Source organism: Sceloporus occidentalis, unplaced genomic scaffold (assembly GCF_023333645.1).
Source record: "Sceloporus occidentalis isolate IW3139 unplaced genomic scaffold, rSceOcc1.0.p SCAF_6, whole genome shotgun sequence".
NCBI lineage: Eukaryota > Metazoa > Chordata > Lepidosauria > Squamata > Phrynosomatidae > Sceloporus > Sceloporus occidentalis.
The window spans coordinates 117946372-117970433 of NW_028316986.1; the positions used below are offsets into that span (position 1 = coordinate 117946372).

Consider the following 24062-nt stretch of genomic DNA (forward strand, 5'->3'; position numbering starts at 1 on the left):
CAGCTTTTAATTTTCTGTCCAGGAAGAATCCCAATATAAATATATATATATATGAAGTGTTTCTCCTCCCCACTTGGCCACATCCTCTACTTATTTTATTTAATGTATTTATGTTAACAGAAAGCCCTCCATTTTGTCCTCCTTTGCTCTTAATGACGCCTTAAAAGAATAAAATTCTCTTCCTGAGATAACTGTGAGGCCTACAAACCACCACTAACACCAAAGCCTCAAAAGCAGGCGCCTTTACTGCCTCTTTATAGCCAGGGCCCTCCTCCCTTCAGAGTCAGAGAGGTGGCTTCCCTACTATTAGGTTACTCCCCCTGTGAGTGTGGTGTTGTTATGTGTGTTGTTGTATGTGTGTCAGGTGACTTGGGTCACGCAGTTTTCTCTCTGAGAGGAGGAGGAGGAGGAGGGAGTGTGGGGCCTTGGCTGCCTTTCCTTTGACAAGCGAGGAAGAAGGAGGAGAAGGAGAAGAGGAAAGGAGTGAATATATAGAGATAGATAGATAGAAAGAAAGAGAGGAAGAAAGAGAGGAAGGCGCCATTGGGGCGGCGAAGGGAGCCCAGGAAGGGTGGGTTGAGGATGAGCCAGGTGCCCCCAGGGAAGCTGAAGGAGAAGGAAGAAGGAGGAGGAGGAGGAGAAGAGGAGGAGGAGGAAGAGGAAGAAGGAGGAGAAGAGGAGGGAGAGAACGATGATGGCGACGATGAAGAGGAGGAGGAGGAGGAGGAGGAAGACGACGAGATTGTGGGGCTGTCGGATTATGGGGACGGGGCGGACTCGTTTTCGGACGGAGACCCCGAGAATGGAGGGGAAGGGGCCTGTGAGTAGACCACACGGCAGGCATGCTTTTGGACTAGGAGGAGAGTAGAGGGGGCCATGGAAAGGAGGACAGGGACCAGGCACGTCCTCTTTTTCCAGGACACCCCTTCCATGGCTGACCTTCTGCCCAGGAGGGGGTCCAAAGTGCCCTCCAGTTTGAGCCTGGCTGAGGAGCAGGCATTTATCTTATCTGTATCAGTGTCTTTAGCTTTTATTTTCTGTCCAGGAGGGATTCCAAAGGGTCCTCCATTTTGAGCCTGGCTAAAGAGCATGCATTTATATTTCTATTAGTGGTTTTAGCTTTTTATTTTGTGTCCAGGAGGAGTTCCAATAGGTCCTCCATTTTGAGCCTGGCTAAGGAGCATAGGTTTATATTTCTAGGAGTGTTTTTAGCTTTTATTTTGATCATGAATTATATTTTTTGAGTGTCCTCCATTTTTGGGTGCCTTGTCCTCATTTGTGCTAAGGGCATGTGGTCCAGGATGACCAGGCACGTCCTCCTTTTTCCAGGGTGCATTCTCCATTTCAGGCTTCCTGTCCAGGAGGAGTTCCAAAGCGTCCTCCATTTTGAGCAGGGCTAAGGAACATGGATTTATATTTCTAGGAGTGTTTCCAGCTTTTGTTTTGGTAGTGTCCTCAATTTTTCTTGATTGTCCTCCATTTTGGGGGGGAGTGCCTTGTCTTCTTTGGTGATTAGTAACCAGGCATCCTCCTTTTCCAGGACACATCCTCCATGTCAGTCCTTCTGCCCAGGAGGAGTTCCAAGGCGTCTTCCATTTTGGGCTTACTAAGAAGCATGGATCTATTTCTGTCAGAGTGCTTTTAGTTTGCATTTGCTCATGGCTTACATTTTTAGTGAATGCCCTCCCTTTTGCAGTGCCTTGCCCTCTTTTGTGGTGGGCAGAGAGGGTTGCCCTTGCCTTCCTCTGAGGCTGAGAGAGTGTGACTTGCCAAAGGTCACCCAGTAGTTTTTTTAACATGAACCAGGGTGTCCCCCATTTCAATCTTCTGTCCTCCATTTAGAGCATGACTCAGAAGCATAAATTTATCTTTATATGAGTGTATTTAGCTTATTATTTTTAATGTCCTCCATTCTTCCTGAACATTCCACATGTTGAGGTGCCTTGTCCTCCTTTATGGTGAAAGCAGCTAGTCATCCTTGGAGAGGAGGGCGGGAGTTTAGGGTAGAGGTGCCTCAAAATGTTTGGCTTCTTTGCTGAAGAAACGGGGCATGCTTTTTCTTGAAGGGTGCATGTACACTGTAGAAATAATGCACTTTGATACCAGTGTAACCTGTGGAACCCTGGGGTTTGTCACTTTATAAGCCTTTCACCTTCTGCGTGTTGAGTGTTGGACCAGGGATGCATCCGCACTGCAGAAATAATCCAGTTTAAACCAGTTTGACTGCCATGGCTCAATGCCATGAAGTTCTGGGAATTGTACTTTTGTGTGAGACATTTGGCCTTTTCCATTGAAGAGCTCTAGTCCCACAACAAACTACAATTCCCAGAATTCCATAGAACTGAGCCATGGCAGTTAAAAAGTGGTGTCAAACTGGATTGTTTCTGCAGTGCAGATGCGGCCTAAGGCTCTGGAGACCAGGGTTCGATTCCCAGCTTGACCATGAAACCACTGGGTGACCAGGGGCAAGTCACAGTCTCTCAGCCTTATGGGAAAGCAATGGCAAACCTGCTCTGAACAAATCTTGCCAAGAAAACTCCAAGATAGGTTCGCCTTGGGGTGACCACAAGTCGGAAATGCTTTGAAAGCACACAGTAACAATTAAAACTTTATTACCTAGGTTATTAGTATATGATTTAACTTTATACACTGCAGAAATAATCCACTTTTAGACTGTTTTAACTGCCCTGGCTCAATGCTAGAGGATTCTGGGGTTTGTAATTTTGTGAGACATTTAGCATTCTCTGTCAGAGCACTCTGTTACCACAATAAACTACAAGTCCCAGGATTCCCTAGCTCTGAGCCAGGTCAGTTATTGCAGTCTCAAAGTGGATTACTTCTGCAGTGCGTTTTGGACCTTAGTTCAGGATCCTGGAGGCAACCCAAATGTACCTAAGGGCTAGTTGGGGTGGACTTATAAGAGGAGGCACATGATATAAGAAGAGGGCCTAGTTCTCCCAACTTCAATTGCCTGAGGCAACCACCTCACTCTCTCAAATGAAAGCTCCCATCTCACACCTAATACATAGGTTGCATCTATGCTGCAGAATTAATGCCATTTTACACTACTTTTAACTGCCATGGCTGAAAACTATGGAGTTCTGATATTTGTAGTTTTGTGAGCTACTTAGCCTTTTCTTTCAGAGAGCTCTGGTGCTGCAACAAACTACATATCCCAAGATTGCATAGGATGGAGCTGTGACAGTTAAGATGGTGTCAACCTGCATTAATTCAGCAGTGTGGCAGCCTAAAATGGGGTTAGGGCTTCATTCCCAGTTTCTTTGCTGTGGTTCTCTAGCAAGACAAAATAATAGTGTAAAGAGGGGATGAGAGCTAGCATTAGAGAAGAATGAGAGACCTGCCCCAGGCAGCAAGCACTGGGATGTGGGCAGAGCTAGAAAGATGTTGGGAAGTCTGTGTGTGTATGTATGTGTCACATGTTCTGTCTTGTGCCTCTAGCCTGTTGCTCTTAGGAGGGAGGAGGTCTGCCTGTCTTACTTGAAGTGAGAGTCTGTCCAAAAAAGCCATTTCCCCTCCACTAGGGTCCTTGGGTCTTGCTGACTGCAGTAGGAACTGATGCCACTTCCACCCAAGTTAGTACTCAGCAACCCTGGGTCCTTAAATTGTTTGCATGTAAGGATACAAAGGGTTCCAGACCTCTTTGAGACCCACCTAGCCTTACTATTAGGCAGAATAAGATAGGACTTTACCATACCAGGGTATTCTAGGACTGTATTTGTGCAATTTCTTCAATGTGATTACAACTGTAACAATAACACTATGGAAATGCTTATTTCTGTATTACCTTTTAATAGTACAATAGTCTTTGCTTTGTGATAAATGCTTTTTGTCTTGGCTTTCCACACAGTATACCCAACCCTAGTCTTTACCCCCATTAATTTCCTGCTTTGTACATGCTTTTTTATTTTTTATTTTCTTCAGAAATTTTGCAGTGACAAGATCAGATTGGTAATCGGAAGATTCTTTGGGCAGTTTTGGATTCTAGATTTCTGTGTTATTTTAAGTTTAGAATTGGTGGTTTTGCACATAGCAACACACTCTTATCCAGTATCAATGGATCCTGTGAAAATCTTCTTCACTAATTCAGAAGCTTTGTGATGTAAGAGAAGCAAGAGAATGGTTCATGACACACCCACTCATACAGCGTCGACCTCGCAATCTCACTACTGTAGTGCTAAAGCAGTTTGCACTTGCACTATTGTGGGAATGTAGTGATATTGGCAGTTATTGACGGGTTTCTCTCATTAATGCAAAATTTCATGATAATAACTGTAGTACAATTGACCAGCAACGGATGAGTGCCAACATCATGCAGACAGGGAAGAGTTGCATGTTTTAATTCCACTCCAATTCCATCAGTGCCCCATGTGGTAATGTCCATAGTTTCCTCAAGGGAGAGATGCTGTGGGGTTGCAGTGGTGATGTGTAGAAGAAAAGAGGTTTGCAGGCCATGCAAGTTCCCTTGCTGCTTCCGGGACCCCTAGTTAATGTTGCATAGGGCTGTCACATGTATTGTGTGTTATCTGGTTGTGGGGCAAGTCATACCTGTTCAAATTACTGCAGCTAAATAGCCATTAAAGGTACATGTGGTCTCTCCAGTTTTCACTCTGGCAACCCAAGTGAGGCATAGGTTTGTCCTCCACAGGTGGTAAAGTACTCTGGTCCAGTCTTGCACATGAAGGCTTACTGTTGTTGTAGGTCAGGGTGGGAATTATGCAGCTATGTCGGTGTTATTGAACTACAATTCCCAGCAGTTCTTGCCAGCATTGACAATAGTGATGAATGTTGGGGTGTGCAGTCCAACAATATTTTGGAAGGATGGAGTTGCATGTCCTATGGTAGGTGTATAAAAATTGTAGTAACACTGTCGGGAAGAGAGAGGTTACAGGTTGCATTGAGCTTTGGAGGCAGGGATGGCTTAGTTTTGTACGGAGTTGAATGAGGACCTGAAAGGAGGGAAATTAGGAGGTGGGATTATGGTCTGGAAAAATGGAGAGTTTAAGACAGAGGAAGGAATTTAGGGATGGGTTGGAGTTTCAGTCAGTGACAAATACAGTATAGTAATGGACTGAGGTTGAGGACTGACCATTTTGTGGTTCTGGGAAAGAGGTGAGTTCGAAGAGAAGTGTGTGTTCACAGTGCCTGGTTGCAAATATTTTGACCACACCAAACTGAAAGGGAGGGAACGGATGAGATACATCAGTCAGCGGCATGAGAACTCTAACACTCAGTAGCCCAAGGTGTGTGGTACCTTCTAGTGGGGACCTGTTGTTGAATCTGTTGGAAAGAAGCAGCTTTCTTGTAGCTGCTTTTAAAATACCTTCTTAATAATTGTATATAGCATTTTAGAGAGAAAAACTTTTCTTACAACAGCCTTGGAAAGGGTAGTATTGCAGATGGGACACTGAGGATGGGAGACAGAAATTTGGCTAAAGCTACTTTTGTATTGTTGCAACTAAGTAGAGATTTGAGCTAGGAGATTTCTGACTCATAGCCTTAGATACCTTTCTTTCCCCAGCTTTCAAGTCATTAGTTCTTGCTATCTGTATATGTGGAGTCCATATGCTCTGGTCAAGTGTATGTTTGCTATATTAGGGCTTTTGTCCCAGAAAATTGTAAGTACCTTTAAATATATGTAGGTTTTACTTTGCTACTGCATACCAAGATTCAGAATATGCAAATCTGTTATCGTAATTCAAAGGGAGCTTGGGGCTCAGAAGTATAACTTTTAAGTCCAAGGGTGCATTTACACTGTAGAAACAATGCGGTTTGACACCACTTTAACAGCCACCATGGCTCCATCCTGGGATTTGTAGTTCTGTGTAGCATTAGCACTCTGGCAGAAAAGGCTAAAGAGTTTGTAAAACTACAGATTCCGGGATTCCATAGGATGGAGCTACAGCACTTAAAGTGGTGTCAAACTGCATTGTTTCTAGATGGACCTAGAGATGATCCTACCCTCAATTTCTTTCTTTTTTAATGAAAAAAACCCAACAAATTAAATACTTGCTGTCATCATGTTATGTGAAGAAAAGGTGGCTCTATAGCTGACTCTGGATAAGGGCAAATCTAGCTTTGTGGGAAGTTGTGTGAATGAGGAGACAAAGGCTTAGAATTTAAGGAGGGGAACAAGTTGGCTACCTGTTTTAGCTAGGTTTTGTGGGGAAGAACGTGGAGGGAAGTAAAAAGGGGAAAGGGAAGGGAATTTCCATGTGATACAGAAACAACAGGATAGGATTTGTGGAGTTGAATTGTGGCAACATTGGCCTCTCTGTTATATCATTAGTTTAGGAGTGACTCTATTATATTATCAAGTGGGGAGGAAATATATCTAGATGAATAGTAGAAGTATGCTGAGGTCCAAAACACACTGCAGAAATAATCCAGTTTGAGACCGCTTTAACTGCTGTGGCTCAAGGCTAGGTGACCCTGGAAACTGTAGCTTTGTGAGAGACATTTAGCCTTCTCTGAAAGAGAGCTCTGATGCCACAATAAACTGCAGTCTCTTCCAACTCTATGATTCTATGATTCCTAGGATTTCCTAGCACTAAGCCAGGGCAGATAAAGCAATCTCAAACTGGATTCTTTACGCAGTGTGTTTTGGACCTAAAGGATAAATTAAACCATTGGAACTCAGCCTTTTTACCCTTGGGACCTCTCTTTACATCTCCATACGGACTTTACACACATCTCCACTCAATGTAGTATATAACAATATTACGTTTATTTAGTGTGCATATATTTCCATTCACAATTCATGTATATTACTTAATATTTTAAGTGCTTTTAATATTTTAACATTTTATAAGGAAACAACATCACTCAAATTGGAAGAGTTTTATTTAAGTAAATTCAATATGTAACTCAATGCATGTGTAAATTTTACACATAACATTTTGGGAAGAGGAGGAGTCTTCAAGTCTTGCCCCCACTTGGGTCCTGCCCCACTGTTTGTGAACCACTGAATTAAACCATAGTTAAACCATAGTTAAAGTACCTACATGAGGTAGGAAGCTAGGTAAGAGATAGCATCAGCCTTTGTGAAAAGAGGTGAAAGAAAATAACCGATGGTAGTATACATGTAGAAATCTCAAGTGGAATCTTTAAGCAGAATTAAGAACAACAACAGTAGTTCTGTTGTGGTGCAGGTGTTCAGTGTAAACACAAAAGGATCACATTTTAATGAAGTGGCCTTGGAGCTGTATGGAAGCAAGTAAGGCTGGTTTCAAGCCCATAAAAGGCAACAGCTGCAGAGAGCTCCTTTGCAGCTGTGAATGTCAGTCCTTATTTTACAGTTCTGCAAGGCTGACTGCATAGCTTTGGTGAACTCCTGTGCATTGAAGTGATGGTATAAGAAACATATTTTATATGTATCTATTTCTAAGACTAAACAATGCATATATACAATAGCTATATTTGGGAACAAGATGGTTTATTTTTTACAATAAACCTAATGGCTTTTCCAGAATCTATTGCTTCTACTGTGCTTTGGTTTGGGAATACATTTTATTCCTGAATAATATTCAGGAGAATACACACACACACACACACACACACACACACACACACCCACCCTACCACCACCACCACCACCATTACTGCTACTGCTGCTACTACTACTACTACTACTACTACTAATATGGCTACTTTAAACTTTAGGCTTTCTCAGATGTAGACTTTTTAAAAGTCCAAAACACACTGCAGAAATAATCCAGTTTTGAGACCACTTTAACTGCCCTGGCTCTGTGCTAGGGAATCCTGGAAACTGTAGTTTATTGTGGCACTAGAGCTCTGTGACGGAGAAGGCTAAATGTCTCACAAAACCACAGTTCTCAATATTCTCAGGGCAGTTAAAGCAGTCTCAAACTGGATTATTTCTGCAGGTTTTTTTTGGACTTCAGATATCTTTTCTGGCATTAAGCTTTAAAAAGCATTTTTTCCTCTTTGTTGCAAATGTGGCAGTGGAATTGGTATGTCAGGCCTTTGACTCTGACTGCTTCCTAAATGGTAACTATATTAATTAGTAATAACAGATTTACTGTAGTAAAATGATAGCACGGGGCTTTTTTTCATTACTACCACATGAATGATCAAACTACTTAGAGAGAATATAAAATATATTAGTTTGATTACAATTTCTGAAGAAGGGAATCTTCCTGAATTCATTTTAAAATAAATATGCTATAAATTAGACACTTAATAATTTTTTAAAAAGTAACATACACAGAATAAAATAATATATTCACCATATTTTATGTTACATATCTTCAAGTCAACCCTATCACAGGGTTTTATGGGGCTGAGAGTGTGTGACTCGCCCAAGGTCACCCACTGGGTTTCTGTGGCTGAGCAGGGAATCAAACCCTGATCTCTAGGGTTGTAGTCAGATACTCAAACCACTACATCACACTATTTACCACATATTATTTTATTTTGAACTGAGAGCTGGTACATTTCTTTCAGCTCCACCCAAAACTCTTATTCCACAGCCCTGATTATAAAGATAATATACAGGTTGCATCTCCCTTACTCCAAAAGCAAAAACTTTTTTCATAAATGGCTAAGATGGCCTTTGTTTTCTGTTTATTCAATATACACAAAGTTTGTTTCATGTACAAAAGTATTTAAAATATTGTATAAAAGTGCTTTCAGGCTATGTGTATGTATCATGTATATATGAAACATAAAATAAATTTTGTGTTTAGACTTGGGTCCCATCTCCAAGATGTTGGAGATACTCCCAGATATGTACTTTATATACATATATGCAAATACAGATATTGCAAAATTCAAAACACTTCTGGTCTCTAACATTTTTGATAAGGGAGGCTTAAACTTCATTGTGTCTGTGCTGTTGACTTGCTATGAATTTTAAACAAAAGGAACATTTCAGACGCTACCACTTTCCAGAAGTACTTGTAAGAAGTGTCCTTTTTTCCCTTCAAAGAAGAGGAAACATGACAAATACTATTTCCAATGCATAAACCTCAGAAATGATTACACTTCTCCAAATTAGATATACTTCTCCATCAGTTCTCTTCTCCCATGCTTCATGTTCATATATGCCATCTGATGATTCACAGCTCCTTTTGTGAACTTGTGCATTTGAATGTACAGAAATAGCAAATGATACTCTTCTTTCTGGGTTATACTCCAACGGTTTGCAGGTGGTGATGGAAAGGAGTGTATATTTTTAAAAATTACACTATATAGAAATCTATTTGTACCAAGGTTTTTTTCACACATATTGCTTGATTCTGGAATCAGAACAGAGTAAAGAAAGCATGTATGCACAACGTTTGCTTCCTATCCTTAGTTTAAACCATATTTGTGGGAAATACTGTGTGTGAACTGACATTGGGAATATTACTGGTAATCAGCAATAATGATAAAGATTAGTTGATATTGGGAAGTGCTGTCAAAAATTACGTTTAGAGTTAGCACCTTAATGCTGTCACTAAGATCTCCTAAGTGGCAAACAGAGAGCAGGCATGAAACAGGTCCACAGTTGTATGAAGATTTATAATCTCAATTTCCTGTGTGTGTCTTTGTTCCTTAATATGTACAGACTGATTAGCAAAGGCTGTATAATTGAAAAGCAATATTAATTGCTGTTAAAAATAAAATGAGGAGGTAGAGGGTGAAAGAGTGAGAATTGAATTTATTGTTTAACATTTTCCCTGTAAAGCAGGGTTGGCTGGTTTAATCTAGACTAGTTTAAATCATAGATTAATCCTTTGTTTAAACCAAATGATTTACCAAAAAAACCACTATTGTTGTTAAAAATTGTTTATTGTTTTTTTTAAAGTTAATAAAGCTGCTGTTACAGTTTTTCAACCCTCTTACTGGGACAACAATGACTGAATTTAATATTTTAACTTTTAACAGTTTATTGTCAGTTGTTCATTGTTAGACCAGTATCCAGCATCTTTTTAATCAACCTGGTGGGTTACAGACTGCCCGTTTGGGGCGGCCTGCCCCCGCCCCTTTCCCTGCTGTATCGGGGCCTCAGCTGCCAGACCAGCAGCCTCTGAGGCCCCAATCCGTTGCTTTCCAGGCCGTGGGGAAGCGGCAAAAGGCCGCTTCCCTGCGGCCTGCAAAGGGGTGTCCTTGGGGCTTGAAGCCCCAAGGACACCCGGCGACGGCGGGGAGGAGGAGAAAGGGGCCACTTGGCCCCTTTCTCCTCTGCGTCGCTGGGCACAGCCATGTAAAGGCTGCGCCCAGCGACGCAAACCCCAGAAGGAGCTCCGTTTCAGAGCTCCTTCCTGCACCGCAGAAAGGGCACTCTAGGCCCCCTCGTGCGGCACAAAGACGTCACGTCCACGCCGCCTCGTTTGGAGGCGGCCATGTGGAACAGCCACCGCCATTTTGTACAGACTGGGTCTGTATTAGGGTTAGGGGCGTCAGGAAGTGACGCCCCTTTCTAACCCTAATACGGACCCAGTCTGTATTTTCAGGTCTGTCTGTAACAGGCCCCTATTTTATAGTGCAAGAAATGCCATTTGGAAATTAATCCTTCATTTACCATAAGTTTAACCAATGGTCAAAACAGATGGCCCTAATAAGGCAGCATCATGCCGCCCCTTTGTGTGCCGGATCAGGGTTGTGGCATTATTCCAGACCGAAAGGAGTGGCAAAATGCCGCTCCTTTTTGAGCTGGAAAAGCCCCATTTGCGGCAGCTTTTGCGGCAGCTTTTCCCCATTTCTGTGGTGCATGTAAACACCACACCACAGAAATGCCCGCTGTGTGGTTAGCGGGGCGGCATGATGCCGGCTTGGGGGTGGCATTGGGGTGTCTGGCTTGCGTATGCCACACCACCCTAAAGCTGGCTCTTTTTGTCAGTCTATTTTGCCCCCAAAACAATTTGCTTTAAAAGTGCTTTTTAAGGGATGATTATTATTTAAGCTAACGGCCATAACATCTGAATTACATTTTGTTACTAAATTTTCTGATTTAGTGTTATATTGGTATAGTTCTGTACAGCGTATGATGAAAGCTGCGCACCATACAGGAAATGGTGCACAGCACCATGTGCATAAGCCCCATTATTTTCAATGGGGCTCGAGCATACACGGAACTTGCCTTACGTGACGGGAGGATCCGGAACAGATCTCCCGCGTAAGGCAAGGGCACACTGTATATAACCAGACAGTCATAATAAAATGCATAAGGAGTATGGACCTCTAGATAGCTTTGTATTCTGAATTGATATCAAACTTAGGGGCTTATTCCATAAGCAACATGAACTGCCTTTCAAACCAGCATGTGGTGCTAGTAAAATAGCTGGGGAAATGCAGAGATTAATCATTAAATCTGTTAGCTAAAACGCATCTCTTCAGCATCAGAGAAGGAATTTTAAGACTGCAAATCATAGTTATGTGGGAGTAAAAACAGTTGAATCTGGCAACAGTTTCTTTCAAACAAATGTTAGGCTTGTGATACAAGGTAATTATAAACATGTTTGTTGGCTAATTATATGGTGTCAAAAAGTGTTTTTGTTTTGTTTTTCAGTTCTAGATTTCAATGATCCTTTTAGTACTGAAGTCAAACCAAGAATCTTGCTCATGGGACTGAGAAGAAGTGGGAAGTCGTCCATTCAGAAAGTCGTCTTTCATAAAATGTCACCAAATGAAACCCTTTTCTTGGAAAGCACTAACAAGATCTGCAGAGAAGATGTTTCCAACAGCTCCTTTGTTAACTTTCAGATATGGGACTTTCCTGGGCAAATTGACTTCTTCGATCCCACCTTTGACTATGAGATGATTTTCCGAGGCACTGGAGCTTTGATATTTGTTATTGATTCTCAGGTAAAGACTAACTCTGGTTAATAATTTTAGACTAATTCCACTTTCCTGTTCACACCCAGCAGCCTAAACTTACACAAACAAGGCATGCCTGTTAATAGACAAGTAAAACAGATCAGGAAAAGACAGGCTGCACAAAATGTAACTAACTCTCTTTGTAGAAAAGATAGGATCCAGAGTGATGCAAACAGAGTTTATCTTTTGCAACAGCATATTCATATTGCTCCTCATTCCTGCTGCTGCATAAGTATTCAAAAGGTGCTTCTGAGGATTGTGGGATCATCTGGAATATCATGAGATATGATAGGGAACTGCAGTTAAAACATTTTCCCTCTTCACTCTTCCAAGAGCCTTTCTATTTAGATCTAGAAAGTTTTAATATAAATACTTTTTTTGTGTATGTTAACATTCCTTATTTTATTTGTATAAGTTGCATGTTGTATAAGTAATGGGTTCTGTATGCTGTTCCTTTCTAAATGAATTACATAAAATGGGTATGAACAATGTTAGATAGTGAAGGAGCCATTTTATTGCCCCAAAAACCCATTGTGAGCCATACCAGGCCTGAAAATATGAAAAAACCAGAAGTGGCTGGAAATATAAATTGATTTCATTGTTCTTTCATTCATTTACGTTTCAGAAGCTCTGGTAGCCCTGCATCCTATTAGATCACAGGTCTATAACTCCTGGAGGAGTGGGGGAGGGATTTTTTTTGATGAAGACAAAATGTGGGACAGGAAGAGTGACTGTGGGCTGGATAAATGGCCTCGGCATTCATTGCTCATCTCCATTTATAGCAATCATAATTTTTACAATAAAATACATTCAACCTTCCATAACTACAGATTCAACCATTCGTGGCTTGAAAATATTTTGTAAAATACAAAAAACAAACCTTGTTTTTGCCATTTGATATAAAAGAACCATTTTACTAGATCACTGTATATAATGAAACTTGAACATCCACAGAATTTGGTATCCATGGGCAATCCTAGAACCATACCACAGCAAATACCACGAGCTCACCATATTGTCATTTAAACCAAGATGGGGATTTCCTTTTGATTTTTATGACAAAATTAGTAAATAATGCTTTACTTCCAGCATTTACATGATAAAGTTATATTCAGTCATATAAGACACTGTAGAAATGATATGCAGGAAAGCAAAAATTGTCTCTTTATCTGGAGAACATTGTGGATGGGCATTAACTTTAGATTGTAAGGGAGAAAGTGCATACTTGAATGTTTGTTTAACCAGCTGCATGTACAGCTGTATCTTAGGGAAATGTGTAAGACATGTTTCTTTTCCTATGTACACAAAAGTGGTGGTAGTTTTTAATGTGAAGAGTAATTCCTTTCAGCAGACTGATGTTGTATAGATTAGGGAGAGTTTCATCCGTATGATTCCACAGATACAATTGGTAATTGTTGAAGACATGAAAAATAATATACAAAAATGACGGATCAGTTGGAACTACCATGAATGTAGGAGAACTGTCATAATTTTAAAATATGAACTGACATAGAAAGAAAACTTGGTATCATGACGAAGTGAGTTATGTTTGTTAAACACTAGTTTTAGTAAAGAAAAATGAAAAACAAGACAAACAAGAAGATTCAAGGTGTAGGAGTGCTGCAGAGATGTAAAACAAACAACAAAACAAACAAGCTTCATTTATATACCGCTTCATATGCCTAAAGAGTGTCTAAGCAGTTTACAACTGTAAGCTAATTTGCCCCCAACAATCTGGGTACTCATTTTAGTGACCTCAGAAGGGTGCAAGCCTGATTCAAGCTTGGGCTCTTTTGCTGGTCTTGAACTCGCAACCTTGTGGTTTTGAGTGAGTGGCTGCAGTACAGGCATTTAACCACTGCGCCACCAGGCTCCGCTTGATACTTTCCTCAAGTGTTACTTTTGTTGTACCTTTGTGAAGATTTATTTTTATAAAAAGGAAATAGCATGTCACAAAGTAAACATTAGAAATACCTCATTTCCTCGTTCTTAGTACCAAAGGATTAATCGAATTTATTTTTGTTTATAGGATGACTATATGGAAGCATTGGCTAGACTCCATCTCACTGTGACAAGAGCATATAAAGTGAATCCAGACATAAACTTTGAAATATTTATTCACAAAGTAGATGGTTTGTCTGACGATCACAAGATTGAAACACAAAGAGATATTCATCAGAGGACAAGTGATGACCTTGCAGATGCTGGGCTGGAAAAAATCCACTTGAGGTGAGAAGAGCACAGTAATTGATAAAGCCTGCTAGAGGAAAAAGAAAGTGAATAATCAAAATGGCAGTCTTAGGAAAGAAAAGGAAAGGTACGCCTCAGTCAGATATGCAATGGCCAAGTAATTTGGAGCCCTTGAGCTTGTTAATGGTTAACTTGAGTACTATATCCCCAAATGGAGACTCCCCAGTGCCTCCACTTCTGTTGCCTTGGGGAAGCTAAATGTGTTTGATTATATATTCCATTTCCAGGAACTATGAACTTTTGTCTCTTTGTTGGGTTAAAAGTATAAAACAAATGAAATAATATTTAATGTTCATTTTCATAGTTTCTTTGTGGGGGGGGGGGGGCAAACACCTTCTGTAGATGTTAATTTCAAAGGAATAAATTGGTAATAACTGTTTCCTTTCCCAGCTTTTATTTAACAAGTATATACGACCATTCTATATTTGAAGCATTTAGTAAAGTGGTACAGAAATTGATCCCCCAGCTGCCAACCTTGGAAAACCTGCTTAACATCTTTATTTCGGTAAATATTTTTGTAGATATATTTAACTTTCTGCACTTCATTCATTTTATTGCAAAAGCATGGCTTTGTTTTCATTTTCATTTTCCAAAAACATGTTTACAGTTTTTGCTGTTAGCTATGGTATTCTGAAATAAAAGCCAAGGACACAGAAAAATAAGACACTGTCTTATGCTGAATCAGTCCATTGGTTTATCTAGTTTATATAACTTTTATATGGAGTTTTATATAGAATTTGATACAGAGTCTTATTTAGTCTTGTGGTACTTTGAGATGGCCTAAGGGCTAATCAATAAATATTGAATATCTAGTTTAGTTTTCTCAACTCCAACTGCAGCGGGTTCGGTATCATTTTAGGATTCTTTCCTATCCTTGCCCAGTGATCTCTAGTATTCCCTGGCCAAGCCTAATCCTGTTTACCTTTCAAAATCATATGATACTGGATTTGTACAGGTTGGTGTGGTAGTGTAAACAATTCACTGTAATTTAGAAAATTTCACAGTATTTTGTTATTCAAAGAATTATAATGCAGTTTTCTGTGACTACTTGGGTACAATCCTACAGTCCTTGGGTGTCCATAGGATTATGTGGATCTCATTATCCACCCATGAAGGACATGAGCCCCACAAATCATACAAGGTGGCAATTTGGCAGCAATAGATTTTCCCTCATTGCCCCAACGTTTTCCCTGTTCTAGTAAACATGGTTTTGTATCCTTAGTGCTCCCTCCATGATACCATCTGCTACATCGCTCTAATGCCACAGCCGCTAATATTTCAGAAGGTCTCCTAGCCCTTAAGAAAGGTTTTGTGAATGGCAGATGTCCAGTGCAGTAAGTAGGGTGAGCCTACAAAAAGTTTCTGCAAGCACAAGGCTACCACCATTGGTTGGCAATATAAGCCTTAAATATTTTGGCTGTGATGGAAAAGAACTGCAAAATTCTGAATGGGTTAAAGCTTCTCTTTACTCTTTTGTAGCTCTGAGGCTTTTTCATTGCATACTGAAATGTATTTACTAAAGGGTAATGGGTGACTTTGGCCAACTCTGAGTCCCAGTCCTGGGAAGAGAGCGGGATTTAAATAAACAAACAAACGCACACTCTCTCAGCCTTAGAGGATGGCAGTGACAAAAACCCTCTAAAGAAACTTGCCAAAAAATACCCTGTGATAGATTCACCCAAGGGTCATCATAAGTTGGAAATGACTTGAAGGCACCCAGCAACAACAAACCCCTGTTGAACTTAGTGGTAATTCTTTCTCTTTAGTGAGTACTCTTACTGTGTAATAAACTGAGCAGTGTATTTCAACCAATTATATTCCTTTCTGATACAGTGGTACCCCGGGATACGAATTGATCGCGTTACGAAATTTCCAGGGTACGAAAAAGTTAGATTGGAAAAAACTGTTCCGGGTTACGAACTATTTTTCGGGTTACGAAATTCATTTCGGCGCGTTTCGGCGCGAAATTCAAATGCGAAGCGCGGCTAGCGGCTTTCCAGCGCTAACGGAAAGCCTTTTCGGGTTGCGAAATGTATCGGGTTACGAACGGAGCCGCGGAACGAATTAATTTCGTAACCCGAGGTAGCACTGTAATTTGTTTTCACTGTCCTTATATTAACCCATATTTTGTATGTCAATAGATAATAATAAAACAGGTACACTAGTTGTCTTTATATGGCCCTGACAGAAAAGTTATGAACCTTTTGGTTTGCAATATAGTAATACGCAATGGATATAATCCAGAAAAAGACAATTGCAATAAAGTTCCAATAAAGATCAGTAGCAATTAAGGTAACAATTAAGCCTCAATCCATGGATCTCAGTGGGACTTAATTATGAATGACATCCGCTGGGATATGCTCAATTTTTATAGCTATGGAACTATTTCTAGGTTATCATAATTAGTCATATTTCACCAATTTGTACTTGCTGTCAGTATGTCTGAGCTGATAAAATATGCAAGAAATGTCATATTTTTCATCTAAAGATCAGACTCCCTCTAATGAAATTTATATGCTTCCTTTTTCCTTTTAGAATTCTGGAATTGAGAAAGCTTTTCTCTTTGATGTAGTCAGTAAAATTTATATTGCAACTGACAGTACGCCAGTGGATATGCAGACGTATGAACTCAGCTGTGATATGATAGATGTTGTCATTGACATTTCCTGTATCTATGGGTAAGTAAAGTGTTGGTTTTTGTATTCCTCTGGAGGCAATCTGCAGGGCTTAGAGTTGCTTGACAATCAACCGATTTTAAAAGGAAAACCCTCTGATTCGTACATATGCAGTAGTGTGCTTCTAAGTTCTCTCTAGTAAAGAAGCCATTTCCAAGAATAGTTCACTGAAAGTATCACCGAGAGTCATGTGATCACATGATGTGTATGTGGTTATTAGAGCTGTGTGTTTATAGATCAAAGTAATCCTGCAGCTTTGGAAAGGGCTGATTTAGAAAAAATTATTTTGGGGAGGGGGAAAAAAGGCAGAGTGCTTAACATAGGTGTGGGGAAGTGTCAGTTGTGTGATACACCTTTCTTTTTCTTCTTCTTTTTTTTTTTAGACAGATAGATCCAAACTATCAACTGGAATTAGCCAGAATTAGTTATTTACACTCTGAAAGCCAGGTGTGCAAACTCTTGACCCTTGGGCTCCATGTGGTTCTAAGGGTGGATTCCCCCCTGCCTCCAGCCTCAGATTCCCCTGGACTTCCCTTTTTCTACCCCCTCCCAAGAGTTAATTGCCTTTTCTGGTAACTTCAAGGGGTAGAGATACACTTTTTCAATCCATTGCAGGGCAACCCTGCTTTATTATAAAAGTAGCCTTTTTTCAAAACCAGAAGTGGACTTCCAGTGTCTTCCAGTTTCAGTCCTTGTGTTTTGGTGTCCATATGACCCTTGGAAGGGGTTCCTAAGGGCAGAAAATAGGTGCCTAGACCTTCCAGAGGTGGCCCCCTTCCCTTCTGCTAGCAATAAACCAGAAAAGAGAATTCAGATCTAAGATTCTGATACAAGCCCCTAAATGTTTTTAGAAATACACAGCATCATCCTATTATTGTATTATTGACTCTTTTTTTAAACTCATTATACTTACTAACTCCTAAGAGTTAGAGTGAGTTAATAAGAGAGAGCTTTTCTGAAAATTTAATTGCTGACTGCTGCACTCACTTGTACAAATGCATGTTACCAGACTGTAGGAAGGAGCCATCCACCAGTGGGTTAACTCCCATTGTTAGCTGGACCAGAGTGTCATGACTGAAAGAAGCAGTTGGAAGGCTGACTGGAGGCTCTTTCTCAGTTCTTCCTCTGTCCAGCAAGTGCCCAGCTCAGACGGTTCAATTCTTGGTGGCCTCATTTTCTGTTCTGAGAACCAGTGTGGTGTAGTGGTTTAAGCATTGGGCTAGGAGTCTGGAGACCAGGATTCAAATCCTCTCTCCCCTATGGAAACCAACTGGGCGACTTTGGGCTGGTCACATTCTCTCAACCTCATGAGGGATGCCTAGGCAACCCCCTCTGAACAAATCTTGCCAAGTAAACCCCATGATGGGGTAGTCTTAGGGATACCAGAAGTCGGAAACAACTTGAAGGCACACAACAACAACAATACAAAAATGCTAATCTCACTTAACAAAACCTAAAAGATATGCATACCGTTGTCTGCTTCTTCCATTGTGTTTCACCTCTGGTTAATGTTTTGAAAATTGTCAGGGTGCAATGCATATTTTAAAGATGAAAACACAAAAAGATAGGTGGAAACAGAACTAAAAGCTGCAGGCTATTTTTATCTTACAGTCCCTCTTTAAGTTCCTTTCACTGACTCACAGGTTGGCAGAAAATGGAACAAGACTTATTGTTGAGAAGCAACACCACTCTTTCAAAAGCAGGAATTCCATGTCCTTGTTGCCTCTTGTCTTTTCTTTACTGTGCTTAGTGTGTGTTTTTTAATTCCTTATGAATACAGTATATTAAAGGGGTGGAAGAGTGCATCTTCCCCAGTAAATTTCAAATAAGCTGTTGGCCAAGTTCTGATTATAACATGCAAGCAACATAAAGATCTTAAAATTTAGTTTCTAACTTGTGTGAACTATGGCCTGTAGTCCCACTGCATGCTATCTGTAGTGTTTGCCATTTTGAAAATGTTGCACAAGTCAAATCCACAGTAAGAGGGAATGCCACTTTGTTGTGAACTACAGTACAAATACTACCTTGCACCTGGTTTACCAGTTGCTTGCTGTGTATTCAGAGAATCAGCATTATGTTCTATTTGCCCTGGATTGTCTGTAATAAAACTGGTATAGATTATTTGTAATGTGCTTCAGACACCGCATTTGTGATGCAATTTATTTTAAAACAGTCTTTAAAACAGGAATCTTTATTTTGTACATTGGAATGAGTAAATGATGTACTTCTGTTTTTCATTCCTTCCTCATCCTGCACTGTTGCATTTAGACTGAAAGAAGATGGCGCTGGAACCCCTTATGATAAAGAATCAACAGCAATAATAAAACTGAACAACACAACTGTCCTTTACTTAAAAGAAGTGACAAAATTCCTTGCCCTTGTTTGCTTTGTTAGAGAAGAAAGTTTTGAGAGAAAAGGTATTCAATTTCTTTATGTAGTTATAACATTTGAAATGGTCAAAACTGCTTCATGTTTTTGTTCCCCTTTATAATTAAATAATTTGCATGTCTCGGGAATATAGTGTGTAAAAGCTGAAACTTTTACACAGAACTGCTGTATAAAAGAGTATTGAGGCACACCTACGTAGTTTAATCAAATTATCACTGCAAGCATGTCTACGTTACCAATGAGTTGCTGTTCAATTAACAGCCATTTTAAAAGTGCTTCTTACATTTTTGACTCCACTGTTTAGAATTGCCCACTCTCCTAAGCAGGTATATATATAACTGTCAACTTTGGTAACTCTTCATGCATTGGATGAAGTGGATAGTGACTATGTAGAATAAAATTGAATAGCCTTCAATGTACAGTGTGCCTGTGTTATACGCGGCTTTGACCATGCGGGCCCGCACGTCTTATTTGCATGAATGGGGCGCATTCCTATGGCGTGCGCTCTGCATGCCACCACCATGCCACCGCAGGCACGAGCCCCATTAGTTTGAATGGGGCATGAGCATCCGCGTTTTTTTGCTTACGCTGGGGGGGGGGTCTGGAACAGATTCCCCCACGTAAGAGAAGGGCGGACTGTACACAAAACTGTTTGTTGTTTTTGCTGCAACAAACTAGCATGACTAATCAGCTTTATACAACCTGGGTTAAAGTTGCTGGAGATGTTTTATTGTTTGCATTGGGTATTCTTCCATGGAATTCAGGATGGCAAACACTGTTTTTATTCTAAGAACTATTCTGTCAACTAGAAGGATGTATCTCAGGATTGCACAATGAGCTTTATGGAGTGGAGTCAGCATGGTTTAGTGATCTGAGAGTTGGGCTAGGACTCCAGGATATCAAAGTTGGAATCTCCATTCAGCCATGGAAAACCCATTGGGTGAACTTGGGCAGGGCATACTTTCTCATCCTAAGAGGAAGACAATGGCAAGCCTCCTCTGGGTCTGAATAAAAGTGGCCAAGAATACCCTAGAAGAAGTTCACCATAAGTCAAAGTCAGCATGTAATAACTGACTATAATTCATTGTTGAGAGGTTCTCCCAGACTGGATTCCCTATACTTCTGGCTGGGATGCACACTTTCACATTACGTTCACTGCTTTGTTCTGCTCTTGAGCTTTGCTCCTGAGTTGTGTAGGTGTGAGCATTTATTCCTTCTTAGCCTTTTCACATGGTTCACTTGATTAAGATAATGCCAAAAAATCCAGTAATTAATTCTCACAGTGGTAGACAAGATTTATACTTATGTTTCAAATTGAACTACTTGTGGGTAGCACCCAAAATGTATGGAGACCACAACGGTGCTCTAGACACAACTGGAACTGGTTTTGTTAAAAAATAATTGAAATCTTTCAGGGGAACGTGATCAATTGTATGCCAGTAGTTACTTAATGGAATACAGTGCAAGTCTGTATTAACTGCTCTTTAATAATGCTAGATTAATTGCTCCTGAAGGAATTTGTTAATCTGTCATTTATCATTTTATTTATATTTCACCTTTCTCCCAGACAGGGGACTCAAGGTAGAAAATTACAATAAATGCATATATAGTTAAAACAGTATTAACCATGTTTGCAGTTCAAAATGAATTAAGCCCTAAGCTGATGCTTCCTTTGCTTTCTTCAACATTCTCCAAAAATATTAATGCTTTGCTTACACTGAATCCTGCAATCAGGTACAGTGCGCCCGCATCATACGCGGCTTTCAGCCTACACTGAAAGCCACACAACGGAAGAGGTAATGGCGTATGTACCACGTGCATTAGCCCCATTGTTTTCAGTGGGGCTTGAGTATACGCAGTATTTGCCTTACACAGGGGCCTGGAACGGATCCCCTGCGTAAGATAAGGGCGGACTGTACTACAAAATAGACAGAATTCTGCATAATTCTGCAAAATGTCTTTGTAGGTAGATTTTACTCAATTAATTTGTCCATCTTCCTTGTTCTTTGTGTCTTTGACTAAAAGGAGAAGCAAGTTTGTCTACATCTGTTCCTACCTAGCTACAGCACACAGATTTTCTATTCCTAGATTATATTGGGTTTCTGTCCTGAAATTTGATTAGCTCATAGTAGCTAACTTTGTAATGGGAGTAAGAGGGATTACTCCAAGACAGGTTTCCAGATGCTTCTGTCCTTCTCTTGTGCCTTCCCCAGCTTACTATGTTCTCCTTGTTCCTGTTCTTTTGTACATGATGGTACATCCATTCCTACCCTGTCCACTATCTTTTTTAGATCTGTTGAGTTGTTACATTTCTCTTTAAGTTTTTGGAATACCACAGCTGGCTAGAAATCCATTTACAGACTTGACAAGTAGCACTCAGTGCGTCCAAAGCTTCTCATTTTTGGCGGATTGCTTGTTTGTGCTCTAATCTGACTAACTACTAAAGCCACCAGTTCTGTTTTTAAATAAGTACAGAAGTAATTTGTAATTTTTTCAGGCCGTAGACTACATTTTGCATTATATTTTTAGTACAATTTGTAGGTTTTCAACTCTTTGTGGATCGTTCGAGAACTGCTGCAAATTGGATCAAATTAGTTTCTTACTAAATGAGATCACATTCTTCCAGAATAATAGCCACTTAGCAACTAACTGGATGGTTTAAACCAGCAAAAGGCAGAAAAGTGTTAATTTTTGTACAATTACTTTATTATCATGAATATTCAAATATGGGAAATTGCTTCACTTTGCTTTGTTGTCTTTTTTTTTTTAGGACTGATAGATTACAACTTCCACTGTTTTCGTAAGGCCATACATGAAGTTTTTGAAGTGAGAATGAAAGTTGTGAAAGCACGAAAGAATCAGAACCAAATGCAGAAGTCCAAGAGGACCACCCCTAACGGCACACCTAGAATGCCAGTGTAGCTGAACTCATGACACCACTCTTAGCAGATAAGACCTCTTATGACATTTAAGGGTGTCACCACGTTCCATAGCTGGAAGATGAACTGAACTGCTGTATTGTTAATAACGGAATTTTTCCACACTTGCCTCCCTCCAAAAACACTGTATATTTTCATTTATTCATACTAAGATATCGATGACAGAACTGTTTTGCACTTTTGTCTTGTTACATGATTGAAATGAACTTTTGATAAGCCAGGTTGTATTTTATTTAAAATGACACTTTTTAATATGCGGTCCTGGATAGAATATGTACCATAGTTTCTCTACATGCTGCAGATAAATGAGTAAACAATCAAGAAATCATAAGGTAACTTTTTACACATCTGTGAGTTTAATATTCATGACAGATATAGATATATATATAATATCCCAACTTGTAAAATCAAATTTTATTTTGAAGTACAATAGCAATAAAATATTTCTTGGGAATCCTTATGGGATACATCAGACATTTTGTAAAAACAGGCTTTGGGACTAAATAACTCCCGATTGTCTCCAGAAATCCTGGTAAGACCTCTTTGTTCTTTATATGATTACCTCTACCTAAAAGTAACTTTCTATAAAGAGACTTATTTTGTTATGGTTGTATGTTGTGTCTGGTTGTGTTTTTCTTAACACTTTAAAAATGCTGTGGTAAAAGAAATATTACAAGTGAAGGCCTGCAGTAATTGTGCATAGAAAGGAGAGGCCCAGATACAAAACCCATTGTTCATAATCATTTGACCTATCCTTCACATCCACCCCCCATTTCACTGATGGATAATTCCTGTGAAAGAGGAGTGTTGAACCTGTGTAGAGCCACAGGGCATTGTGTTCTGTTTACATCTCTCACTCCCAAGTCTGGTAGGCTTGTGACTGAGGTGGTAAAAGTGCAGACTGTAGGCCGCATGTGCCTCCTATAGCTTGTGTAGGACATTTGCAGCACATTTATAGCTCTTTGGAACTTCCCCACCCCTAGTCAAATGAAAATTGTGCAAAATTAAACATCCTTTGCTTGCAAATGCCCTCAAATGTGTTCTAGGGGACTAGGAGTAGGTTTTGGGGAGCATCTAGGGATAATTTTTTTTTGAGGGAGCTGGTACAATGTGGGGTGCTATCCTTCAAAGTCTGCTCAAAGTAGCCACCTAGTTTTCCATAGTTGCCTACCCCAGGTCTAAAAGATCAGGTGAGCATGGTAGTTTTGGTGGCATTGGGGCTCAAGACTGCTAGCTCTGTGATCCTGTGTGCTGCTGCTGTGTGGAGTCAAAGTAGAACAGCCTTGGGCCAGGAAGGAAAACACACACACCGAGAAGGCATCTTGCAATAAGGATAAATGTGACAGCACAGGTTCTTGGGCAAGGTTTACTTCTTAAATAATTCATATAAACCATCTGAATTGCTGGAAATTGACTGTGTTGGCTATATGAACAATTTATTTGAACAAAAAGTTTCTCTTGGTTCTGGTTGTGTCATATGCCAACTCTAGGAAAAACTGCTGGCATCCATTTGAATAAATTAGAATTAGAATGTTACCCTTGAGACATCACATATGAAGGTGCATTTACGGTAAGTTTATTAGCGTTTTAGCACAAACAGTGAAATAACTTGATACCGTTTCCTCCTGCCTCACATTGCATTAGTTTGCCCTATCCAGTTTTCCTGTTGGAGAAACATTACTTAAAAGTCTTGCTATTTATCTTTTCATTATCCCTGGGCATTCATGTTCACTTGTTTTAGCACAGCAGAACTGCTAATTAAAAATAGTTTGGCAAGATGAAGTGTAATGGAAATTGTCACTTCATCCTTCCTTTTGGAGTGAAAAGTGTGTACATCCAAGACAATGCATTTTGTGCATATGTGCCACTTTCTTGTAGGCTGATTCTCTTATCCAAAATGCTTGGGACAAAAAGTGTTTTGGATTTTTTTTTAATTTTATTTTAGAATATTTGCGTACATACACACACA

General features: G+C 40.0%; 1 protein-coding gene across 1 annotated transcript; it reads left to right on the plus strand.

Moving 5' to 3' along the window:
• The first annotated feature begins 374 nt into the window (after positions 1 to 374).
• On the plus strand, positions 375 to 22706 carry LOC149311299 (ras-related GTP-binding protein D). Its single transcript, XM_089530742.1, has 7 exons — positions 375 to 820; positions 11534 to 11829; positions 13871 to 14070; positions 14482 to 14596; positions 16627 to 16769; positions 19035 to 19183; positions 21925 to 22706. The coding sequence occupies exons 1-7, from the start codon at positions 583 to 585 to the stop codon at positions 22074 to 22076; spliced, it is 1293 nt and encodes a 430-aa protein (XP_089386868.1). The 5' UTR covers positions 375 to 582; the 3' UTR covers positions 22077 to 22706.
• The last annotated feature ends 1356 nt before the right edge of the window (positions 22707 to 24062 follow it).

Excerpts from the sequence above, each read along its gene's own strand:
- LOC149311299 (XM_089530742.1), top strand. The coding sequence starts at position 583 with ATGAGCCAGGTGCCCCCAGGGAAGCTGAAGGAGAAGGAAGAAGGAGGA. Across the intron at positions 11,830-13,870 it reads TATTTGTTATTGATTCTCAG|GATGACTATATGGAAGCATT; the intron begins GTAAAGACTAAC and ends TTTTGTTTATAG. Across the intron at positions 19,184-21,924 it reads AGAAAGTTTTGAGAGAAAAG|GACTGATAGATTACAACTTC; the intron begins GTATTCAATTTC and ends TTTTTTTTTTAG.